Source organism: Mya arenaria, chromosome 8 (genome assembly GCF_026914265.1).
Source record: "Mya arenaria isolate MELC-2E11 chromosome 8, ASM2691426v1".
In the NCBI taxonomy this organism is placed as follows: Eukaryota; Metazoa; Mollusca; class Bivalvia; order Myida; family Myidae; genus Mya; species Mya arenaria.
In genome coordinates this window covers 907,035-930,988 of record NC_069129.1, presented here as the reverse complement: position 1 = coordinate 930,988, position 23,954 = coordinate 907,035, and the positions used below count along the sequence as shown (strand labels likewise).

At 36.4% G+C, this 23,954-nt stretch overlaps 1 protein-coding gene across 4 annotated transcripts in view; it reads left to right on the top strand.

Moving 5' to 3' along the window:
• The window catches only part of LOC128242930 (puratrophin-1-like), a 67,543-nt gene that overhangs the window by 29,522 nt on the left and 14,067 nt on the right, over positions 1-23,954 (top strand). For 2 of the 4 annotated variants that reach the window (XM_052960380.1, XM_052960378.1), the window contains exons 4-13: positions 360-1,182; positions 7,621-7,764; positions 9,359-9,482; positions 10,957-11,056; positions 11,905-12,009; positions 12,411-12,428; positions 15,651-15,767; positions 17,841-18,091; positions 18,428-18,566; positions 21,761-21,883. In XM_052960380.1, the coding sequence (XP_052816340.1) occupies positions 360-1,182; positions 7,621-7,764; positions 9,359-9,482; positions 10,957-11,056; positions 11,905-12,009; positions 12,411-12,428; positions 15,651-15,767; positions 17,841-18,091; positions 18,428-18,566; positions 21,761-21,883 (1,944 nt within the window). Of the gene's footprint in view, positions 1-359; positions 1,183-3,639; positions 3,796-7,115; positions 7,765-9,358; positions 9,483-10,956; positions 11,057-11,904; positions 12,010-12,410; positions 12,429-15,650; positions 15,768-17,840; positions 18,092-18,427; positions 18,567-21,760; positions 21,884-23,954 lie in introns of those variants that run through there. The other 2 variants (XM_052960381.1, XM_052960379.1) reach the window with 2 other exon arrangements.

Genomic DNA, 23,954 nt, shown 5'->3' with positions numbered 1-23,954 from the left:
GATTAAAAATCAATTTTACATTTCCGATGTTTGGGATTTCGGCTTTCAGAAAGTGATACAAGGCAGAATGTTAATGCCTACCTGTAGCTATTTAAACTCTGGATTATAATGGGATTCATGTTTACAACCTTAAACAGTGAACTTAATCAGTCGACGTCAGTGTACAAACAAAGCGATTTAATTGTTTTAGCGATTTGTATGTGACAATTTGAGGTTCATTTGTATGTAACGAATCCATAAGTTGTAGAACAAGTTATTTAATTGGTGTTGACAATTCCTGAGTTCTTTGTACCAGTGTTTGATACTTAAACACAAGCTTACTGGAAACATACAATTTGTATGTTGTTGTTATTTTGCAGCAAGAGCAATCATGGGCAATTCAGAACGCAGATAACAGCAGACTTATCCAAGAAATATACGTTGAACCTGCTGAACCATCTAAAGCTACGGTTGGTGATGACTCTGACCTTGGTGGAACCTGCTTGAAAACTTCTACCCCTAAAGTGGTAAATGACAGCTGCTCTTTCTGCAGTCTTTTCAAGAAATCTGGAATACCGGGAAGAAAAAGCAACCTTTCTGATTGTGATGCTAAAATTATCTGTGATAAACTGAGTTTTTGTGATAAGTGTTCTAAATGGCCTGTTGTGTTTAATTCCCATGTGATTGTGCATTTATCAAGCTTCTCTTGGAGTAAGATTAAGTGCGGGGATATATATTTTTACATAAAAAAATCAGACAACACTGCTCAGAGTGTGGAATTATGGGTGAAACACTGCAGTGTCGGTGGAGATGTCCAGCGTAAGTTCTTTGTTCCCAAGGCAGAGTTTGGAGGAGTATTCAGCATGTCATGGCGCGGAGAGGAGGATAGGGGATGGGGTGGAGAGGAGGATAGGGGATGGGGTAGAGAGGAAGGGGGTAGTGGCTGGGGAGAGGATGGGATAGGAGACCAAGGTCTAGAAGCTTCCCTTAGACGCTGCCTGGCCAATCTTGAGGACAGTGTTTGTCGACTGCGCTGGCAGGGGGTGACGCCAACACCCCCACACAACATGAGGCCTTCAAATTCTGGGGCTGGGGACAGGTTGGCCACTGGACAGGGTCGGGCTGACCAGTATCAAGGAGAAAGCTCGGAATCCACCTGTCCTAGACAACACTGTAGAAGGTCCAGCAATCATCATAACAATGGTGTGTTATCAAATCGTAAATGTATAATATAATATGTTGGGTGTCTGCAGGACTGTAAGTTGTACAGGCGACCCTTCATTTAATTTTTAAGTTGTAATTGACTATATGAAGGTCAGATTTTACTATTCTTATTAGTTATTATATTTATATTTAATACAATGATAAGATACTTGATTAGATTTGTTTCAAGCTCTTGTAAATGCCTTTATTCATTTAGTGGACATTCTACATGATTTATACATGAAAATACTGTCAGCTGACTTCATACATGTTTCAAAAGTCCCTTCAGTCAATTAAATGTTCCCTAAAAATGCAGCTAAACAAATTGATTGGATGCAGCATAATTAGAGCACTCTGAATGGTAACAAAGAAAAAAAGACGGGCAATAATCTGCTGAGATGAAACATTTATCAGATTGACTGGATGCAGCAAACCTCTTAGTCCATAATTAATTTAGTTCTTGCTATTTAATGAATTCAGTGGGAAATTCAATTAGCAACTGGTCTGGGGAATTTAAGAATATGTGAAACATGCAAGTACATGGGTTATCTGCTGATAATAGGGACAAATTTCCCAGTCGTTTATTATTCTTATTCTCTGTTCACAAGTTATTTACAATTCTTGATAGACTCAGAGGAAAAATGACAAGGGTCATAAAGTTGGGTTGATTTGAGTTATTGATAATTAATGGATAAGAAATTTGATAACAGTGGTTTAAGTACAATAAACAATGTTTCATGTGCACATATAGGGTGGACTAAACTCTGTCTCACTGGCTAGATTATATGATAGTTTAGAAATTATGGGAAATCTGTTTGGAGCATTTAAAGCTGCACTCTCACAGATTAACCGTTTTGCCATTTTTTTTAATTTTTGTCTTGGAATGAGCCATTTTGCCTAAATATCGGAAAATCAGTGATATAAGACTGCTGATAAAAGATCAGATCACAGTTGTTCATATTTCCACTTGAAAATTATCAAATTTTTATGACTAAAAGCGTATGTTACTAACGCTTTAACAAAAATGCATAAAACATAAATCTTTGAATATTAATATGGAAACCTGCATTCTGATTTTTTTGTCAGCAGTCTTACATCACTGGTTGCTATGCATTTTTGTAAAAATTGGCTTTTCACAGACAAAATGTCAAAACATTCAATCTGTGAGAGATCAGCTTTAATGGAATATTTGGTCAATTGAGATCATTATCAATTTAGATCAATGAATCTAAAGTTAAACTGAGTTTAACATTATGAATGGAAATCTTGACCTAGGAAACATGATCTGGGTTGAGATTCTGTCATTTAACACTGAACTACTGTATAGAGTGACACCCTCTTTTGTGGTTTACTCCCCCCTGGCGGGCTCTAATGATCCGTAATGGCTTCACATGCTCTATTGTAACAAAATATATCTTGCAAATGTGAAAACTCAAGATGATTTTTCTGTCTCATTTAACATTTAACAGATGAAATAATAATCCAGCAGAGGATTGAAATGTTAAATAACCATATGAATAAATATTGTCTTAAAATGTTTAAAGTTGAGATGTATTGTATGACATTCTGTCATAAATCATAATAAATCAGTATAATTGTGGTGTTCTTCATTCTGAAGATATATGCCATATATATGGTTTATATAAATCTCAGTTTAATTTAGTTTTCATCTTTTTAAACTTTATCATGATTTGCAGAGAAGCTTTTGTCTAAAAAAATCAATGACCACAAAATAAATGAAAATTGATGACCCGATCATACATGTGTTAATATGTGAAGCCGCCAATCATTAGCATTGTCCTTTGTCCGGCCGCAGAACTAATCCAAACTTAATAACCAGTTTCCATTAAGAAGCATGTGACCATTGTCAGAGTGATATTGAATGAAAATTTGTACATTATTCAGAAATTGGGAGTTTGTGTGTATTAATTGGAGTGTTTGGGTGTCTCAGGGTATTGATTCAGGGTGTCGGGTGTCTAATTCCGCCCTTTGTTTGGAGCAGTTGGATTGTTTGCCATGTGCTTCTTTAATCAAAATACTTTTAAGTCTTTTATTATTGAAAATGTTGTGATTCAACGCCTTTTTATGGATGGATCCAAGCCATGCATTGTTATGGGAATCATTTCTGCAATATAACCATTATAACACACAAAGCGTACCAAATAGTGGACATTTTTCTTACAGAATGATTTATCTTTCATGATTATTTGTTCATGATTCATATGTAGTAGATAAGCAAATTACTTATTCTATATATAAACAGTTGAAATTGGCACATTGGTAAATGTTACAGCTACTGTTGTATTGAAATCATTGAAATACCTACAATAATACTCATGGTACAGCGCCAAAAGTCCCAGTGAGCTTCTATAACTGTCAGCGGCAGAGAGATTGATCTAGCGCAGTGAGAGTATTGTTGTCCGTTCTGTATACAGGCGACCTCACTGCTCTCAGTATTGACATTTTCTTGCTGCATAATCACATGGTGAGCATTCTCCGAAAACATGGTGCTTAAATTGTTTGTGTGAAATGATCTTCCCCATGTGAAATACTGAACTGTTCCCACTGTAAATAGTGAAATGGATTACTGGATAATGAATTTAACAAGTGGTGGTCAGTGTTTGGTGTGTCACGTTATGTCAATGATGGTTGAATATATATAGCTCCTAGTTCTCTCAGGGTTTTATTGCCATATGTATACCAGGATATCAATTTCTGTGTTTCTGTAATCAGATCTCATAAGGAATATTGAATATCAGATAGATCTATATTCAATCCTGTGTGAATTTTGTTTTCTGGTACAATGGTATGTTATTATATTCATCTATGTTCATATCCTGGATTTGTAATCTTCCAGATGTATTGTAAATTCTATAATGTCCTTGTTTTCTATCATGGTGATAAATTGCCTGTTTAAGTTCACTTGCCAGATGTTCAGGTTATCAATGGGTGGAGGCTGACATTGATAATGAAAAGTCCTGTGAATAAATATTTTCATCAGATAATAATTATGGTCATAAATTTAATATATTTGTATGATAGGTTACCACCAGGCTTCAAGGCTCAATCTTTCATGTTTTGTTTAATTATGCCTGAAGGAAATCCCAAAATACCATTTCTGTTTTTATCTGAAAATACTTCATTTGTATATACGATTTGTTTGATGTTATAATACGGTACTCCTAAATCATTCACAGATAACTTCAGTGTGACAAGTAATATTTGAAAATTATTAGTGTGAGTGTTCATAAATAATGTGTATTGTTTAAATGCCATATCTGAAAGCAATTGGTATTATCAAGAAGTGTGCTATAATAAGTACATGTATATTATATGAAGTGGTGGGTCCTGGCAGCTCAACTTTCAAGAAACCTGTTACAAAATACAGTTGTTGTCCAGCGAATACATGTAGCTACTTGTCATGGTCACTGTTACAAACTACAGTTGTTGTCCAGCGAATACATGTAGCTACTTGTCATGGTCACTGTTACAAAATACAGTTGTTGTCCAGCAAATACATGTAGCTACTTGTCATGGTCACTGTTACAAAATACAGTTGTTGTCCAGCGAATACATGTAGCTACTTGTCATGGTCACTGTTACAAAATACAGTTGTTGTCCAGCGAATACATGTAACTACTTGTCATGGTCACTGTTACAAAATACAGTTGTTGTCCAGCGAATACATGTAGCTACTTGTCATGGTCACTGTTACAAAATACAGTTGTTGCCCAGCGAATACATGTAGCTACTTGTCATGGTCACTGTTACAAAATACAGTTGTTGTCCAGCGAATACATGTAGCTACTTGTCATGGTCACTGTTACAAAATACAGTTGTTGTCCAGCGAATACATGTAGCTACTTGTCATGGTCATAGCTCTTTATAACCAGGAATTGTTGGGAGATATAAATACAGCTTCTGGCCAGTCTATAGGTCTGATTTCCTCCAAATTCTGACCTCAGGAAGTGGCTGTTATTCTTCGTTTACATGCAATTATGATGTCCCATTCTATATGACATATTTCGGTGATTATTATTGTTTCAACATTTCCAGAGATACAGTATTAAATTGTTCAGGGTTGTTTCATCCATAACGGCTTTATATTATCTTTGGGAGTATTATTTGTGTTCATACTCTGTTCCAAGCTTAGGTATTATATCAATACCATTCTGGAGCTCTTCATTGATCAATATCTCTGACTCTGTAGGATGATTTGTTTTGTCAAAGGCCAGAATTAAAAAGTATCTTTGCCCTTACCTGACCGACTGGCCAGAGTTAAATAAAAAGTTTGCCCTTGTAGTCTGACCGACTGGCCTACCCACCCCTCAAACTTACCTACCCGCTACCCTCAAACCTACCTACCTGCTACCCTCAAACCAACCTTCCCGCACCCCTCAAACCTACCGCCTCAAACCTACCTACCCGCACCCCTCAAAACCTACATACCGGCTACCCTCAAACCTACCTACCCTCAAACCTACCTACCCGCTACCCTCAAACCTACCTACCCGCTACCCTCAAACCTACCTACCCTCAAAGCTACCTACCCGCTACCCTCAAACCTACCTACCCGCTACCCTCAAAACCTACATACCCGCTACCCTCAAACCTACCTACCTGCTACCCTCAGACCTACCTTCCCGCACCCCTCAAACCTACCTACCTGCTACCCTCAAACCTACCTACCTGCTACCCTCAAACCTACCTTTCCGCACCCCTCAAACCTACCTACCCGCACCCCTCTAAACCTACATACCCGCTACCCTTAAACCTACCTACCCGCACCCCTCAAAACCTACCTACCCGATCCCCTTAAACCTACCTACCCACTGCCAATCCTTACGTACTCCTAAAAAATTACCTACCTATAGGCCTAGTTTTTTTTTAAACCAAGATTAGGACTGTTTCTCTTGTATAAGGACAATTATTGTAAATATCTGCTGGAAAGTGTGCTTGGTAAGATAGAGTAAACACTCGGTTATGATTTTCTAATTGTCTTCAGACACCTGCACATTTTAAGCCATATATATTTGGAGTCCTTGACTTTTTATCCTGATTTAAGGGCACTCGAAATACAGCAGACTTTGATACTAGGAGTTCCATAAACCAGGACCTAGTATGATGGCATGTCATGATTTGATTCATGTTTATGCAGTAAAATACAATATTCAAACATGAGATTTATAAGACAAAAAGACATTTGTTCTAAAGACGTATTAATGCTTTCTCGTACCTTTCTCTTTGAGATATGCAGCATGTCAGAAAAAGCGTGCCTTCAGTTTTTTAAGTCTCATACATGTATACTAAGTCTTCACTATATGTGTTTATAAAGCTTCTGTAAATTGAATGGAATAATCTGATATTTTGTGCACTCATAAAAGTGGCCTTGACCGACCTTGACTGAGGATCAGCGGCCTTGACCGACCTTGGCCGACCTTGACCGAGGATCAAAAAGAAACAAGATCAGTCTGAATAAAATTATCTTTGGTGAAATGTTTTAAGACTTTTGGGTCCATAGAAAGGATGTATATATATGCATATAGAGATAGCCAGTGTTTGCACAGATTCATGACTAAAGTGGGACACAAAAATGAGGATTGTTTTTGCATTGACATTTAGGTATTGATGTAAAGTCTTATGTAAACTTGTTCATGATAGTGTCAAGTTTTTTTTTCTTTAAAGTTTTATGTTTTGAATATTAAAGTAAATTGTAAAGGTTACATTTATGTTTGCCGATAGATAATGTCCTAAAGTTATGAATGGCACGGCTTTATTTAGGTTGTATATATTTTGAACTTATGAATGAACACACTAGGTGGCAAATATTCAAACCATCAATGACAAAAGACTCAGAATATTGGATTTGTGACTTTACCAATGTATTACAATTTATTTGAATCTATTTGTCAACGAACTTGTGGATATTTCAGAAATTCGTTACATTGTTTGAACACTTGGTCATTTATATTGACAATATTTGTTTAAACAGGAAATATGATTGACTGAATGAGGCAGGATTAACACAGTATTTACCTGCTAAGGTGCTTTAACATAACTGTAATGTTAAAGGTGCGATAAGCATGGATTATTGAAATCGTTTTAAGTTATTCAGCAGAGCTCAATTAAAAACTATTACGTTTAATATTTGGATATCCTAATCGTCATCATAATTACTGAATGGGGGACAATGTTTTTCACATAGAGGATATAAAATCCACCGTGATATGTTAGAATCAAACTCAAAACTTTAATTAGTGTTCCTCTGAGTCAGGATAATGGTAATGAAGGAGCGAAGTCAGTCTGACAGTTTTTTGTGTGTGCAATATCGCGGTCACAGACACCGGCGCCAGTGGAGTTGGCGTCTCGTGTCACGTATTGCCTCCATCCTGCACCTGGACCGTTGTGGGCGGGGCTTATTGTGTGGTCATATCACAGGTCATGTGACGGTTGATGGACGGGAAGGGGACCGACCTCCACGATCCCCAGGGGGCCTCCACCAGCACCGGCAGCTGGACACGCCCAGGACCATCCTTGACGTAGACTACACACTGCTGCAGTCCGGCATCGCAATTCTACCAGGTCAGTGCATTGTCAGACCCAAACAACCTTATAAATACAATATATCAAAATGTTTCTCGTCAATTCATTACTTTATAAAATAAAGAAAAAAATCTTTTTTTAAAAAGATGAAAAATTATTATTGTTTTGGTGTTGTAATAAAACCTTGGCTATTAATCAATATCCAGTTTTGGCATAGAACTTAGTAAACATGTTTTTATCAGTGTCAATATCAGAAAATATGCACAAAAGGAATGATTTGTTGCATGCATAAGAATGTTACATCTTTGACTTTAATAATTGTCATGTTGTGCATGTTAATTGTCTGTTTAACAGCTGAGAATTAAGGATGGCCTTACATGATGGCATATACATGCATGGCTCTTAAAATTAGTTCCAAGTTTCATTTTCATTAAGTGTTAATATGGTTTAAACTGTGTTGTAACATTTTAACAATCTAAAGATATTACTAGCAATCAGGAAGGGTGTGAGAGTGGTCTAGTGGTATAGGTGTCCGCCCCTCACCCAATAGGTTGTGAGTTTGAACACCACCAGGGGTACTTTCTCACAGCGTCTCAAAATGAACACCAGAACTGGTTTTTACCCAGGAAACAGATCCGAGAGTGATTCTATAAGCTAGCAGGTTTCGGCACAATCGAGCTAAAAGAAATTAGTATAAACTAATCAGGAACAAACAAGAATGCATTGAGGACTTGCTATTCATAAAGACTTAATATTCACAAGTTGCCAGGAAATCTAGCAAATTGATTTTACTAGTCTCAGAAGCTTACCGATTCTTTGTTCAGACATCAGTTTTGTCTGCCTCCCACATGTAGTATCGGCATTTGTATCAATGATGTATTTTCTTAGAATATTTATAACCTTCTAGAAGCTCTTAGACTGGATCAAGTGCTTGTTCAAGAGGCCCTGATGGGGTGAGATTATATTGGAGGTCAATGACTTGTGTCTTAACTTTCATATAATCATTTGTTTTCATTGTAAGGGGAATTATTACATCCTTTGTTTGCATTTTAAAGAAGATTATAAATGTCTATTGAAAGGAGCTTAAAATGATAAATCTCTTTAGATAAGAAAAGAACACTTAAAAAAAAGTTAGTATAACATAAATGTTTTGATTGACATTGAACCTTCACTGTTTTCTTATTATGTTCCTCCCATCAACTGCATTAAATGTATACAGGTGAGTCAAGTTCTGATAATGCTTATTTTATTAGTAAGCTAGCTATTATCCGTATTAACTTCAATGGGATTCCTTCTATATCTAATGAAAACAATGCATACAAGCTATGGTGCATAGTTCTCACTGTTCAGGATGCACAAGTTCCATAATCTTTATTGCAGGGAACATTTCTGAGGCACTGATAAAATCTATTTTGTAGATTAAATTGTTTGATTGATGAAAAGATATCTGGATTAAATCAAATACCTTACACCATGATAAATTATGTGAAATATAGCTAATCTGTTTGACTATCCTAATTCCTTTTGCAAACATATTGAAATATTCTTTAAAGGGAAGAATTCTATTTAGTAAAAAATTTAATCCATTATAATAATTATTTTTAAGTAACAAATATTCCCTTTTTTCCAACAGGGAGCCAGGACGGTGCCGGTAATGCCCTGGTGCTCGTGTTCACGTCCAGCTCACTATGGAAGAACCAGCAGGTGCGCAGTACCGACCTCGCCCGCCTTCTCATGTACTACCACACTGTACCCAGGTAAATGGCCCTACCACACTGTACCCAGGTAAATGGCCGTCACCTCATGTACTGCCACACAGTACCCAGGTAAATGGCCGTCACCTCATGTAATACCACACTGTACCCAGGTAAATGGCCGTCACCTCATGTAATACCACACTGTACCCAGGTAAATGGCCGTCACCTCATGTAATACCACACTGTACCCAGGTAAATGGCTGTCACCTCATGTACCCAGGTAGATGGCCGTCACCTCATGTACTACCACACTGTAACCAGGTAAATGGCCGTCACCTCATGTACTACCACACTGTACCCAGGTAAATGGCCGTCACCTCATGTACTACCACACTGTAACCAGGTAAATGGCCGTCACCTCATGTACTACCACACTGTACCCAGGTAAATGGCCGTCACCTCATGTACTACCACACTGTACCCAGGTAGATGGCCGTCACCTCATGTACTACCACACTGTACCCAGGTTGATGGCCGTCACCTCATGTACTACCACACTGTACCCAGGTAGATGGCCTTCACCTCATGTACTACCACTGTACCCAGGTAGATGGCTGTCACCTCATGTACTACCACACTGTACCCAATTAAATGGCCGTCACCTCATGTACTACCACACTGTACCCAGGTAGATGGCCGTCACCTCATGTACTACCACACTGTACCCAGGTAGATGGCCGTCACCTCATGTACTACCACACTGTACCCAGGTAAATGGCCGTCACCTCATTCACTACCACACTGTACCCAGGTAAATGGCCGTCACCTCATTCACTACCACACTGTACCCAGGTAGATGGCCGTCACCTCATTCACTACCACACTGTACCCAGGTAAATTGCCATTACCTTATATGATGCAGACATAAAGTAATTGAAACCTTGGCCATGATGTTAAGGCTCTTCTAAATATTGACATAAAACTTTGTGAATATTTTACTAGTCACATACGCACAGAGTACTGCAGGTAGATAAATCGTCTCTCGATGTGCTTTTCAAATATAATGCTCTCCCTGAGCCAATTTGTGACCACAGGCAAGAATATTGTGGTTATAGGAATATGTGTAACAAGGTCCATAACTGTGTCTTTAATGATTATTGAGTGATGTCCCTTGATTGGAAGTAGGATGAGGATTGGCATCTCCTGTGGTGTGCTGGTCGAACTTGGGTCCTAAATGGAAAAGGTCAGGTTGTACAGCCACACAGCCTGTCTGTAGTTCAGATTATCTGATGCAAACTGTAAACAAATGAATTCTGATTCTCTTCCAATCATCATGAAAACATAAATAAGGCATTGACGTTGCTCAAATTGGCCAGATAAAATGATGACATCCCTGCCAAATTAAAGTGGTCTTACAACCAAAAATATTATAACACATCGCGAAGGAAATAACACCTGTATAATGAATAACACCCCGTTTTCTCAGGGAGACACCATGTGATATGCTATGTGATTTAACACATTGTTATTTCAGGGAGACTATACGATGCCGAGGCCTTACAGTCGTGGCGGACATTCGGGGCTCCACGGCTTCAACCATTAACTCCTTGCTCGAATCTCTATATCTATTTGAGGTAAGAGCAGAATAAAGAGCCAATATTTGGAACATGTTTTGCAGGATTGCTGCACGTGTTATGTGGCAAAAACAAACTTATGTATATATATATATATATATAAACTTCTTTACAATAATACAAAAAAAGCCTTTTCCAAATTCTTCAATATTTATTTGGCATTGCTTTCCAAACCGTTTATAAATAATCACTTTAATGTTGCAACAAAAAAAACTTTTTTTATGAGGTGTTAAAATGACATTTAATAGAGATTTAGGAAGCATTATTTATACCTCATTGTGCGCACTGAATATAGAGGAAGACCTTGGACCATGATTACAATCTGTCTCAAGTCCCAGTTTAGACTCTGCAGAAAACCACTTTTAATATTTTGTCAAAAAATAATTTCAAAACCATTCCTATTAAAAAATAAATATGTTCATAAAAATAACATTTCAAATAGTTAAAAGCTTCGATCATCAATGCTCTGTTAAAAGGAAAATTCACAATGAAATGAAGATTTTCAGTCTAAAGTCTTTAGTTTGAACTCTTAAAGACAGGTCATAGCTAGGTATGGGCCCAGAAATATCTTTCCAAATGTAATTGTCAATTGTTTACCCATAATGCATTGTTTTGTATGCAAATGATCACTGTGTGTATAATGTTTATGGTCAAGCGTGTCAAGAAAGTAATTACTGTCATTTAATGGCTCATGATGGTCGTAATTACTTTGTGGTAATAAAGTTCAAAAGTGATAAACACAAATAAGTGGGTACAGTATGAGTATATTAATAATGTATGATATTAACCTTTAACCAAAAGTCTGACTTTTCTGTCTTTTTGTCACCACAAATGTTCCTATATTCCAGGGCAACGTATGTGGAGGTATAGCCGTTGTCCATCTACTGTGTGACAGACACACACAGGCCCTTGTCCTCAAGTCACCTATATATGATGTTCACTCAGCATTCCAGGTTCGCTCACATATAATTCTGTTGATTGTTTTAATTTTAGCCTCTTTTTTAGCCAATTTTCAAGGGTAAGGCTCAAATTTCACAGTTTGGATTGGCAACCTTCTAGGTTTGCAAATGATCTAGTAGTCATTAATTCATGGATGAGGCTATTTTGAAATTACATTTTGAGACAAAATATGCAAGAATATTGAGAAGCAGTGTTTGATTGATTAGCTTTTAAAACTTGTTAAAGTGTTAAAAACTGTGAGAAAATCAATCTAAATGCTTTGATTTTTCTCCCATTTTATGAAATGAAATGAACACAACATGACAGCTAAAATTCTATTCACATTAAAACATTTTATATCAGTTTGATATAGCAAAAAATATCAGTTCATGAATTTTAAATTTTCAATCTGTAGACTAGTCATCGAAGTGTGGTAAGTATGTTGGCTTTTGGCGATTAGAGACTGCTTCCATGTTCACCCATTAGTTGTAAATGGAGTCTGTGCCCATATTCATTGTATGACTTTAACCCATGGCATTCTTACCCAGTTCACCCATTAGTTGTAAATGGAGTCTGTGCCCATGTTCATTGTATGACTTTAACCCATGGCATTCTTACCAGTTCACCCATTAGTTGTAAATGGAGTCTGTGCCAATGTTCATTGTATGACTTTAACCCATGGCATTCTTACCCAGTTCACCCGTTAGATGTAAATGGAGTCTGTGCCCATGTTCATTGTATGACTTTAACCCATGGCATTCTTACCAGTTCACCCGTTAGATGTAAATGGAGTCTGTGCCAATTGTTCATTGTATGACTTTAACCCATGGCATTTTTACCCAGTTCACCCGTTAGATGTAAATGGAGTCTGTGCCCATGTTCATTGTATGACTTTAACCCATGGCATTCTTACCAGTTCACCCGTTAGATGTAAATGGAGTCTGTGCCAATTGTTCATTGTATGACTTTAACCCATGGCATTCTTACCCAGTTCACCCGTTAGATGTAAATGGAGTCTGTGCCCATGTTCATTGTATGACTTTAACCCATGGCATTCTTACCCAGTTCACCCGTTAGATGTAAATGGAGTCTGTGCCCATGTTCATTGTATGACTTTAACCCATGGCATTCTTACCCAGTTCACCCGTTAGATGTAAATGGAGTCTGTGCCCATGTTCATTGTATGACTTTAACCCATGGCATTCTTACCCAGTTCACTCGTTAGTTGTAAATGAGTCTGTGCCCATATTCATTGAAAGGCTTTAACCCATGGCATTCTTACCCAGTTCACTCGTTAGTTGTAAATGGAGTCTGTGCCCATGTTCATTGTATGACTTTAACCCATGGCATTCTTACCCAGTTCACTCGTTAGTTGTAAATGGAGTCTGTGCCCATATTCATTGTATGACTTTAACCCATGGCATTCTTACCCAGTTCACTCGTTAGTTGTAAATGGAGTCTGTGCCCATGTTCATTGTATGACTTTAACCCATGGCATTCTTACCCAGTTCACTCGTTAGTTGTAAATGGAGTCTGTGCCCATGTTCATTGTATGACTTTAACCCATGGCATTCTTACCCAGTTCACTCGTTAGTTGTAAATGGAGTCTGTGCCCATATTCATTGTATGACTTTAACCCATGGCATTCTTACCCAGTTCACTCGTTAGTTGTAAATGGAGTCTGTGCCCATGTTCATTGTATGACTTTAACCCATGGCATTCTTACCCAGTTCACTCGTTAGTTGTAAATGGAGTCTGTGCCCATGTTCATTGTATGACTTTAACCCATGGCATTCTTACCCAGTTCACCCGTTAGATGTAAATGGAGTCTGTGCCCATGTTCATTGTATGACTTTAACCCATGGCATTCTTACCCAGTTCACCCGTTAGTTGTAAATGGAGTCTGTGCCCATATTCATTGTATGACTTTAACCCATGGCATTCTTACCCAGTTCACTCGTTAGTTGTAAATGGAGTCTGTGCCCATGTTCATTGTATGACTTTAACCCATGGCATTCTTACCCAGTTCACTCGTTAGTAGTAAATGAGTCTGTGCCCATATTCATTGAAAGGCTTTAACCCATGGCATTCTTACCCAGTTCACTCGTTAGTTGTAAATGGAGTCTGTGCCCATATTCATTGTATGACTTTAACCCATGGCATTCTGACCCAGTTCCCCGTTAGTTGTAAATGGAGCTGAGCACATATCCATTGTACGACTTAAATTTAATGGCAATCTTATCTAGTTCACCCGTTGGCTGGCAATTTGAGTTGTTTATGAATGACAAACTTACTATTCCATTATAATAATATGGGTCAAATATTTTTTTTGGCTGTTTTCTCACTTTTTCCTCATTTTGTGCAAGTTTTGGGAAGAAAAATGCTTTTGCTTTCCTTTGTGATACGGTTTACCTTTGTGCAAACAATTGTTCCCAAATACTATAATCAGAAAGAAAGCAGCTTGTACACAAGAGTCATGTTTATGATATTATTCAAGAATTTATAACTTCAATTTTTTTTAAGAACAAATAAGGTTTTGTGACAGAATTTGTGTTAGTTTCATGCATTAGGTTAGTGTTCTTCATATATATATATATAAACTGCCAAAACTAATTATTATAAATATTTGATTCTTAATTTACATCTTGAATAAATCCTTTCATATTTTTTTTTATTTTAAATATATTTTAAATACAGTGAAGAAAACATTCAATAAAGAATATTGCAGAAATAATGGCAGGGTCTTCATGTTGGTGCTAGCTCAGTTAATTTCTTGTATAGTTTCTAAGAACAGTCTTGTTTGTGTATTTCTAATTTTGGTATACATAGTGTTGTGTTGCCAAATAACTTTTAGTAAGCACTCGGGCACCGTGCAATCAAAAAAAAAAGTTTTTTATTATATGTTATACAGTTGTTTACCACTACAACAGTAGGTTATTGATCAAGCAGACTCACAGAGAATGTTCCTGCACTTGAAGAATCTGTTACTTTGTACTATGAACAGATCAGAATGATACTTATAGTAACCTTCAATAATAATTCTAATTAAATTATTCAATCCAATAATTTGAAGACTGTTGCCATAGTCCAAAAGCTATGGTCGGAGGAAATTAATGTTTGTTTTCAATAGGTTTCACAGTTATTAGAGTCTTCCCTGTAGTGCAGGCCTGCATACTTTTATAAGTGAAATCAGAATCTTAAACCATTGCAGATGGACATAACATTTTTAACATTTGGTGAATTAATGCACGCACAGGCTTATCAAACCCAGGGCTGTTAGATCTTAGGTGGTCAACGACCTTATTTACTTTAAGTTCTAAAGAAATACAACTTTGTGCTCTAATTTCCAAGTTTGTAGATAAAACCTTTAACCAAACGGATACCCGGTAACTATTTTTATATGGTCATGCATGCAGTTAATTCCATTATGAGACTAGTTAGAATTACACATTAATAACAATACAAATAATATGGTTGGATACATTTCTCTGTAAATTGTGATGTATATAAATGATATAATAAGTCAAGAAGAAATATTAAAGGGTATAGAATTATGTGTAAGTAAAATTACTTGTATTGGGAAGTATACTCGTAAAAGAAAACTGCTTAATTAGATATGAATTTGATTTTCAAAAACATATCCATGTGTTTTCAGATAAACCTGCTGCTGTCGCCCGGGCTCCTTGCCTCATACATCTCGCCCAATCAACTGCTGCCCGCCATGGATGGGACATTACAATACAGTCATGAAGACTGGCTGCGATTCCATATGGTAACCTTTTAAGTTTTAGTTTTATGACCAAAACATTCAAGAAGAAGTTTTATTTGTTTTCATTTAATTACAATTGAGTTTACATGAATGATTGACCTGTTTGAGTCAGTAACTATATAAACAATGTACCGGTAGGGCTAGTTCCATATGAGGATGTAGATGCTCCATGGAATCATACAATATGAGAATAGAATATAGGTCCTCCAGCTACATGAACATGTGTGTGCAGCATTCTACTGCCAAGAGTCTTTTATCATTAATTTGTCAATGTTCTAAAACTGTTCATTCATGATTAATTCAGTTGATCATGGATCTCCTAGTATTAAAAGCTAAGATGAATATGGCATATGTTCCAGAAGTTTGTTATAATGTGTTTTTTATGCCCCCACAAAGTGGCGGCATATAGGGTTGCCCTTGTCCGTACGTACGTCTGTCTGTCTGTACGTACGTACATCCCGAAGATTGTTTCCGATCTAATTCTTGAAAACTGTTTGTCCAATCCTCACCAAACTTTATTGTGGTATAAAATGAACTTTATTCATGCCATATTCATATTCTGATTAGGAGTGACACTGTAGAAATAAACTTGATAATTGTGGCTGCTTAGCAACAGGGGGAATTCTCATCCCACAAAAATGTGTTAATATAATGACCTTTAATAATTCTCTGACTTCATAAGTTGCCCAGTTAGTTCAAGTGTATCAAAGGGACTTGCTCATGTTTTGGTTACATGCACTTTTATGTATGACAAAAGTGTTACAAATCATTAGGAGTGCTCAAACTAATATACCAAAAGCTGGAACTCTGCAGCAATTTTTAATATTTGCTCAAATTTCATCTTTTTAGATCACAATCATCATTAGAATTAATAACGCTAATGGTCACTTAATAACTTTGTTGTTATGTAATTGGTTGATGGACATTATCGCGTGATGTTATATATGTATTGTTAAAAGGTAAAAATATGCATCACTTATGTATAAGTCCTGGTGGCCTATTGGTGAAAGCATCGGGTTTCTATTTCCTCCTGGCATGGATTTGCATCACACTAAAACCAAAATACTTTTTATACTATAATTGTATTGAATTGACTGATTTTTGGTCGTAAAACATTACTGAGCCACTATAACAAACTGATATATCATCATTTCATGGAAGTGGATAACGTAATGTATTCAGCCAGTGTTGTCTCCCATTTTAACTTCTATAAATTATACCTTTGAATTATCACACAGTAGGTTGTCATCATGACATTGATGAATCTTGTATATTTGAATTGCTGAAAACACAATTAGGCATCTGTCTAATGACAATGTTAGGTCATTAATTATCATTGTACATTTCTACAATTAGTTTAAACATAGCTCAAACTTAACTACAAGTTGCACAAGTATGAGGATATGTAGCTACCACTTACTTTGATATTTCTGTAGAGGATGTTTCTTTTTCATAGCAATGATTCCCCCACTAGAAACTGCTGATAAAAATGCTGTTTATTTGCTGTTGAACATAAATCTTATTGCGCCCACAGGTGCCCCCTGTATTCAGACATGTTGAAGGAATGGTGTTAATGAATAATTGTTATTCTGACGAAGTTATATTGGGTGGAACTGTAACATTTAATTTTATGAAGTGTTGACTGATTCCTCAATCTAACCAGATGTAGCAATTGTTGGTTGTTCACAAGGCATCTGTAGCATCTGAGATGCAGTTAGAGAGAAAAGACCCATGTATGTCCATCAGTAATGATTGGTAGATAGGACCAGATTCTACTGAAGGAGAAATCAAACATGCACTGACAACCTTCTTACATTTCATGGGGAGAGTGGAGGAGCTATCAGGTGTATTTCGGCTACCAGGCTGTGCCAAGAAGGCCAACACACTTTTTGCAAACTAATATTAACCATATGATATCTGTCACAGAGACTAGACCCATTCCTGTCATCTTGTAGCTCAAACTTGGGCATTACCTCGTCAGTGTATTTGGGGAGTAATCAAGGTGGTCTGTGTGTCACCTAGGAGGATCTACTGTATGCCTACAAATACTGTATAATTATATTTTCTCTTTCACAGAGACTAGACCCATTCATGTCGAGCTGTCGCTCAGTGGGGCAGTTCTTGGTTGGAGTATTGGAGGAGCTTTCAGGGGTGGAGCGGGTACCCAGTTCCGCACAGGAGGCAGAATCCCTTGTGCGTAGACAGGAGAAGTTAGTTGCAGGGGTGTGGCAGGACAGCCGGGTGACACGCCTTCATGGGGAGGGGGAGGCCACGCTACAAGCTCTGCAGCGGGATCACACAAGCATAGCTCATACTGAAGACTATAGGTATACTGGCATCCTTGGAACCTTTAGCAAAATGGTTATTACATGCATACCAAATGAGAGTAAGAAATTCTTGATCACTTGACTGTATGCATTTTGGGGTATTAAAGTGCTAATACTAGAATAGAAAATTCAAAAAAAGTCAGTCAATTATTCTTAACACTTTAAATAAAGATAGCATGTGAATTATGTTAGAAAGCAAATACCTGCAGTCTTTGACTGATAATTTCAGTGCCATATTATTTGCTTAGAAGTACTGCTGATGCTTAAATGTTGATAAAAATACAGCATTAAATGTTATTAGATCTCTCATGTTTTATACACCCTTCAATCCTGAAGGTACAGTATGGAGGATGTCACACGACTGTTCCGTCACGTCCAGGACACGTTATCCCGCCTCCTGCGACTCTCAGACACTCGTATGGCGCGCCTAGAGACTTGCCTACAGCTACGAGACTTTGAGGAGGAATGTTCCAAGGTGCGCACAGGAGAAAAAGTTTTAAGAATTCAACTCATTTTCTTATTATTTCATTTATTTAAACATAAAACATTCAAGGCATCCACTCATAGATTTTATATATATATATTTATATGTTGGCTACAATTTTTATTGCTTTTAAAAAAAAGCACTATTCAGCAACTAACAGGTGCTACAATGTATGTTCTAAATGACTCAGATAAGAACATGTTTACAGCAGGAGGGTAATCAAATTACAAGTCAATGGCTGTAAATGTATGTTATAATCTAATTGTGCAGTCATGACACTGGTATTCTCAAATGTATTATAGAGGTCGATGTGTAACTGTTACTCTCCTTACGTCAAAACGCGTACATACACATATAACAGTATATACATTTTCTGGCAGATTCCCTCCACTGTCTTGTCAAGACTCGCAATGATACAGTACATGTATTTATTTTGATAGATGACAGCTATAGCATTCTAAATGGCATTTAAAACAGAAACAGTTGGTTTCTTTTCGCTTTCTTTCCTCGATATACACATTGTGACTGGTCAAGGCATACAGGTATGCTGGAATATACCAGAGAACGCGCTTTGATCATGGAACTTGTAATCACAGCTACAGGTGTTTTCTGTCATAGAAATTTGTCAGTGGTTCTCAGGTATGACAGTATAATTAATGGAACTCTGGGCTGGTTCTTTTTACTTCACAAACTGACACAGGCCAACTTCATCATGATAATTCCATCTTACAGTTCACTGGCCGACTTAAGTTATTGCTGTTCAGTCAAAGAACTTGATTTCTTTATATAGATATATATTTTTGTGTTTCAAGGAAAATGTACCAGTTCAAAATAACTCTTCAATGATATTGCATTTAAATGATTACATGCAAAATGGGATATATAAAAGGGTAAGACCAATAATTAATATCAGTGTACATTTCTTATACATTTAGTAATCAATATCTGTAATCTATATCATTTTTACCTTTAATACACTGTACAGTCTAGATTAATTAACATTTGATATATTGATTAATAGATCATGCAACAAGCAGCAGTTCATATTCCAATTTAATCCTTTAATCAAACTGCGTGCAAGATAAGGATTTTGCCGTTTTACTTACTGCAGATATCGGGTCCAAAATCTGCTGATTTGTTGTATAGAATTCTATTCGAACTCGTTCATTGGTCCTTTATCTCAAAAATTAATTAGTTCATGTATATATTCTGTAATCATGGCAAGTAATTAAGATAGAAAAAGTCAATATCTGATGCACCCATGAAGTGAACCTGTTAACCTTGATTAAATGATGGTGTTGATAACAAATGTTTAAAGTGAACCCTATCAGCTTTAATCATGTTAATCCGAAAGTTTGAAAACACAGGGTTCTTTATGTAAGATTTACAGGACATTATGGTATTAAGTTTTTCTTTGATAATATGGTTACTTTGATAGAAAACTGCTAGACATGTTTTCTTAATGTATTTTTGTGAAATGAAAATACCGAACAAGATTGAAAAGATAAGAGAAAGATGCAGACGTGAAGATTTGCCCAGTGGCCCAGCAGAGAATACATGTAGGCATAATGTAGCCTGATTAGCAGATATTAACGGAGATAACTAGAAATTATCATCACCTTACCTGCCCACATTAACCCCCCCCCCCCCCCAGATCTTTCCTTGATTGAAGCCTGTATGTTCCACTGGGGGTGCTTCATTTATATCATGCAAAACAAGCAGATTTTCATCAGTTCAATTTTGGATCTTCAGTTTGAATGGTGTTCCAAGTTTGTTAGAACATTCAGTGATTTGTGGAAGGGATCATGGATATTGTACTTTGATATATTGCTTGATTTTTAAGAGTGAATGAATTATTATTAGTGTTATTTCACATCAAAATGACTTAACTAAACTTTAAACAAAAATGTATGTAACTATTTGAGTGTTGAATGTTTTCTTGTTAAAGATCTAGTCTGGTAAATTTTTCTTTAATTTTATAGATTGTTTCATTTCCATTGAATATTGAAATACTACTGATAAATCTAAAATTTCCAAGGACAATTATATATACTGAATGGAAACTGATACAAAATTATTAAAAAAATGTAGTGATTACACTGTTGAGATTAGAAGAATAACAAATCTGAAAATAATTGAAACAAAGACCAGAGCTGGGACAGGTGTTGTTGGGAGTTGATGAGTCAGTATGAGAGGAATATAAACACCTCTAACAGAACAGTCCCTGGAAAATCATTTCTCCCATTCAATAGCCTGGATCTACATCTGGTGAAGAGGAGATTTTGAAAGGCTGTTTTATTGAAGAGAAATACTTCAGAGATGTTTTTTGCAATAAATTACAAGATGTTTCTCAATATTGTGTGAACATTTACGAAGAAATGTGCTCATAGAAAAAACATTATCTTGTCATCTATATAAATAGTTGGATTGTTTACTTAAATATTTCAAACTTTTTATAAGTTTAAAATAGCCATGAGTGTTGTGAAGCGTAGTGTGTCTTTAAGACCGTACCGGGCCCAAATAGGGTCCAGAAAAAGGGCCAATCGCTGGTCCCTGTCTTCAGATGTTCTGATTTGGAATGCTCTCTCTCACACGTCGATGTTTGGATGTAATGTAAGTGCTGTGGGGTGATGTCAGAAATGTCATAAAACAATAATTTTATTTTCTGTGGCTATTTAAATTGTTTTAATTTTTGGCTTTTTCCTCTATATAAAGTTTTCACTATAAGCTTTGTGAGACAACCAGGATGGTACATCCACACACTTAACAGAAGGACTTGCACCCAGTTCATGCCATTATTTATACATTGAAATGGCTGCAAACACTGGGCCAGATAGGGTCTTCAGCGCCTGAGCACAATGGCAGTCAACTCAATGTATATAATTATGAACTAAAATATACATGACATATATGTGCAGGTGTTCACAATGCTTCACACACTGGGTCAGGCCAGACAATTATGGAACACAACCTTGAGGATATCCTTAGACAACAGTATACATAATTATAAACTTAAATTCATGCCATTATTTGCTCTTGAAAGAGTTAGCGTGGCTTTATTCATGGAGAGGGTAGAGAGTTTTCTGCACCACACAAGTATGGCAGAGAACTGCAACGGCATCAACACACAACAGGTTTTGACATACCTAATTCAAACTAATTCACACCATTCTTTATATGTGCAGGTGTTGACGTGGCTGCACACCCAGGGCGGGGAGTGTCTCCAGCGACATAACAACATGGCAGACAACCTGAAGGGTATCCGCACCCAACAGAAGGACTTTGACAAGTTTTACTATGCTGCTATGGTAAGTATAGGGTTAGTTAGGGTCGGGAATCGGTTCCAGTTTGACAATCAATTATCAATTCCATTCAAGTAACCGATTATCGATAGTACAATTGGTTTTTGACAATACCTTTATTGTAGTTTTAGTCTTGTACATAACTATGCTTATGAGTATGTTTGAAGTTATTTAGTGTTGTTGTTATTGTTAATGATAATAACTGAACACTTACGAATATCTAAATGAACTCGAAGGAGAATATCTCATATTAACTGAACTTAAATACCGAGAGGTAAGAAGAAAAACAACTTGCAGATTGAATCAATTATCCATTATGACAAAATACAATTGATTGTCCCCGTTTTCAGGCCCAACCAATCATTTTTCAATTTTAATCTATTTTCCAAACATCACTAGGGTTAATGTTGTTTCTTTGTGGCAATAATATACCATTATCAAGGTAATTGACCCACACTTAGTGAAATACTTATGTCTATGTATGTCTATTAGTGTCTGCTCTTGCCTCCACCAATGGTATTGTCTGATGCTGGATGATGACAACTGCCACATTTCCATTTAGTTAATAATTGGTTATATTAAGTTGTGGCTAGTTTACAGCCATTCCGCACTGAAACATATATAGTTATTGTTTATTTGTGGTCTGTTTGTCATTTAAATAGGCGCCAGCTGCCCTACGTCTGCCAATTTAATGGTTTAAAAGACTGTTAATGTTTTCAAACGGAAACTGTTACGTAATGTTGGTATCATTTTAAAGCTCTTCATCAATCAAATCAAATTTTAAGAAAGAAAATGGTTTGACCTAACCTTGTTGGTGAAATGTTTGTGTGTGCAAAGTGATAATAAATAAATATGTGTGGACCAAAGTGCTGCTGATTGTGGACCTTGCAAACAACTAATAATGGTTCAGTTGGCTCACAGCCCATCTAATAATTTTGTGGTTTCTGTATGAGCTCTTACCTATATTACTTCAAGCCTTAATGGCCCCAATTTCTCAAACACTCAATTATGACATGATCATGCTTAAAGTACACTATTTTGGTATTTGTGTAAAGTGTGAATAATTATCACTTAAAGATTTCTGAAATTTTTAACTTTTATCAAAGATTACCACAATAAAAACATTTTGGTTTTGAGAATAGTAGTTTCAGTTTGTAATTTGGTTAAATGAAATATGATACTCAAGCATGTTATACCTCAGATATTTGATAAAAGTTCGGATTCATGCCTAATATATGTTTTTGTAATGCGTACGTGCATCAGGCCATGAATTATGTGGTTTTTTTTAAATTTTAAGGACTGGTTTGAAAATGTACTGGACTACCCTGGTTTGAAAAAAACTGAATACCCACTCCATTTTCTAATGTGCAAAACTTGTAATTATACTTTTTTTATCCATAAACATCTAAAGAACAGATAAACGATACATTTGGGTATTTATCATAATGAAATCCGTAGTTTTTCTACCCTTTGCAAGGGGACATTTTCAAGCAAGTTTTTAATTTGCAGCTTTATACCAGGATTGCAATCATGTTGATATTTATTTATAAACGAAGAAAATGTTATATATATATATATATATATCGACTGCTCCCACCCTGTCCAAGAATGTGCCTTCCTTAATGTAATCAGGCCACCTGTCCATGATCTGGCTGTTCAATTTTCATCCTTGAAGATACATCATAAAGCTTGTTTGATGGAAATATGTGAGGAAATTATTGAATGCCTTGGATTGTTCTTGTTATAAATCCTATCTGTCTTTCTGTGTGTAACATGTGAGAAACAACAATTAGTGGTATCTATGAAGATATGGTTCAGGACATTGAAGTGATGAAAGGATATATTGTTCTTTATTTCACACATAATTTGTCTAGTTAATGGTCATGTACTGTGTTTATGATATTGATAAAGTGAAGCACACTTCTTTTCCATGTCTTTTAGAATCATTTCCAAAAGAAATATTTTTTGGTACCCCCAACCCCCCCAATTATAAAAAAGTTCAAATTTGTTATCAAAATATCTCATAATCTCAGAATTATTATGGTGATAGTGATGACTGCACAGGTTTGAGCAATCT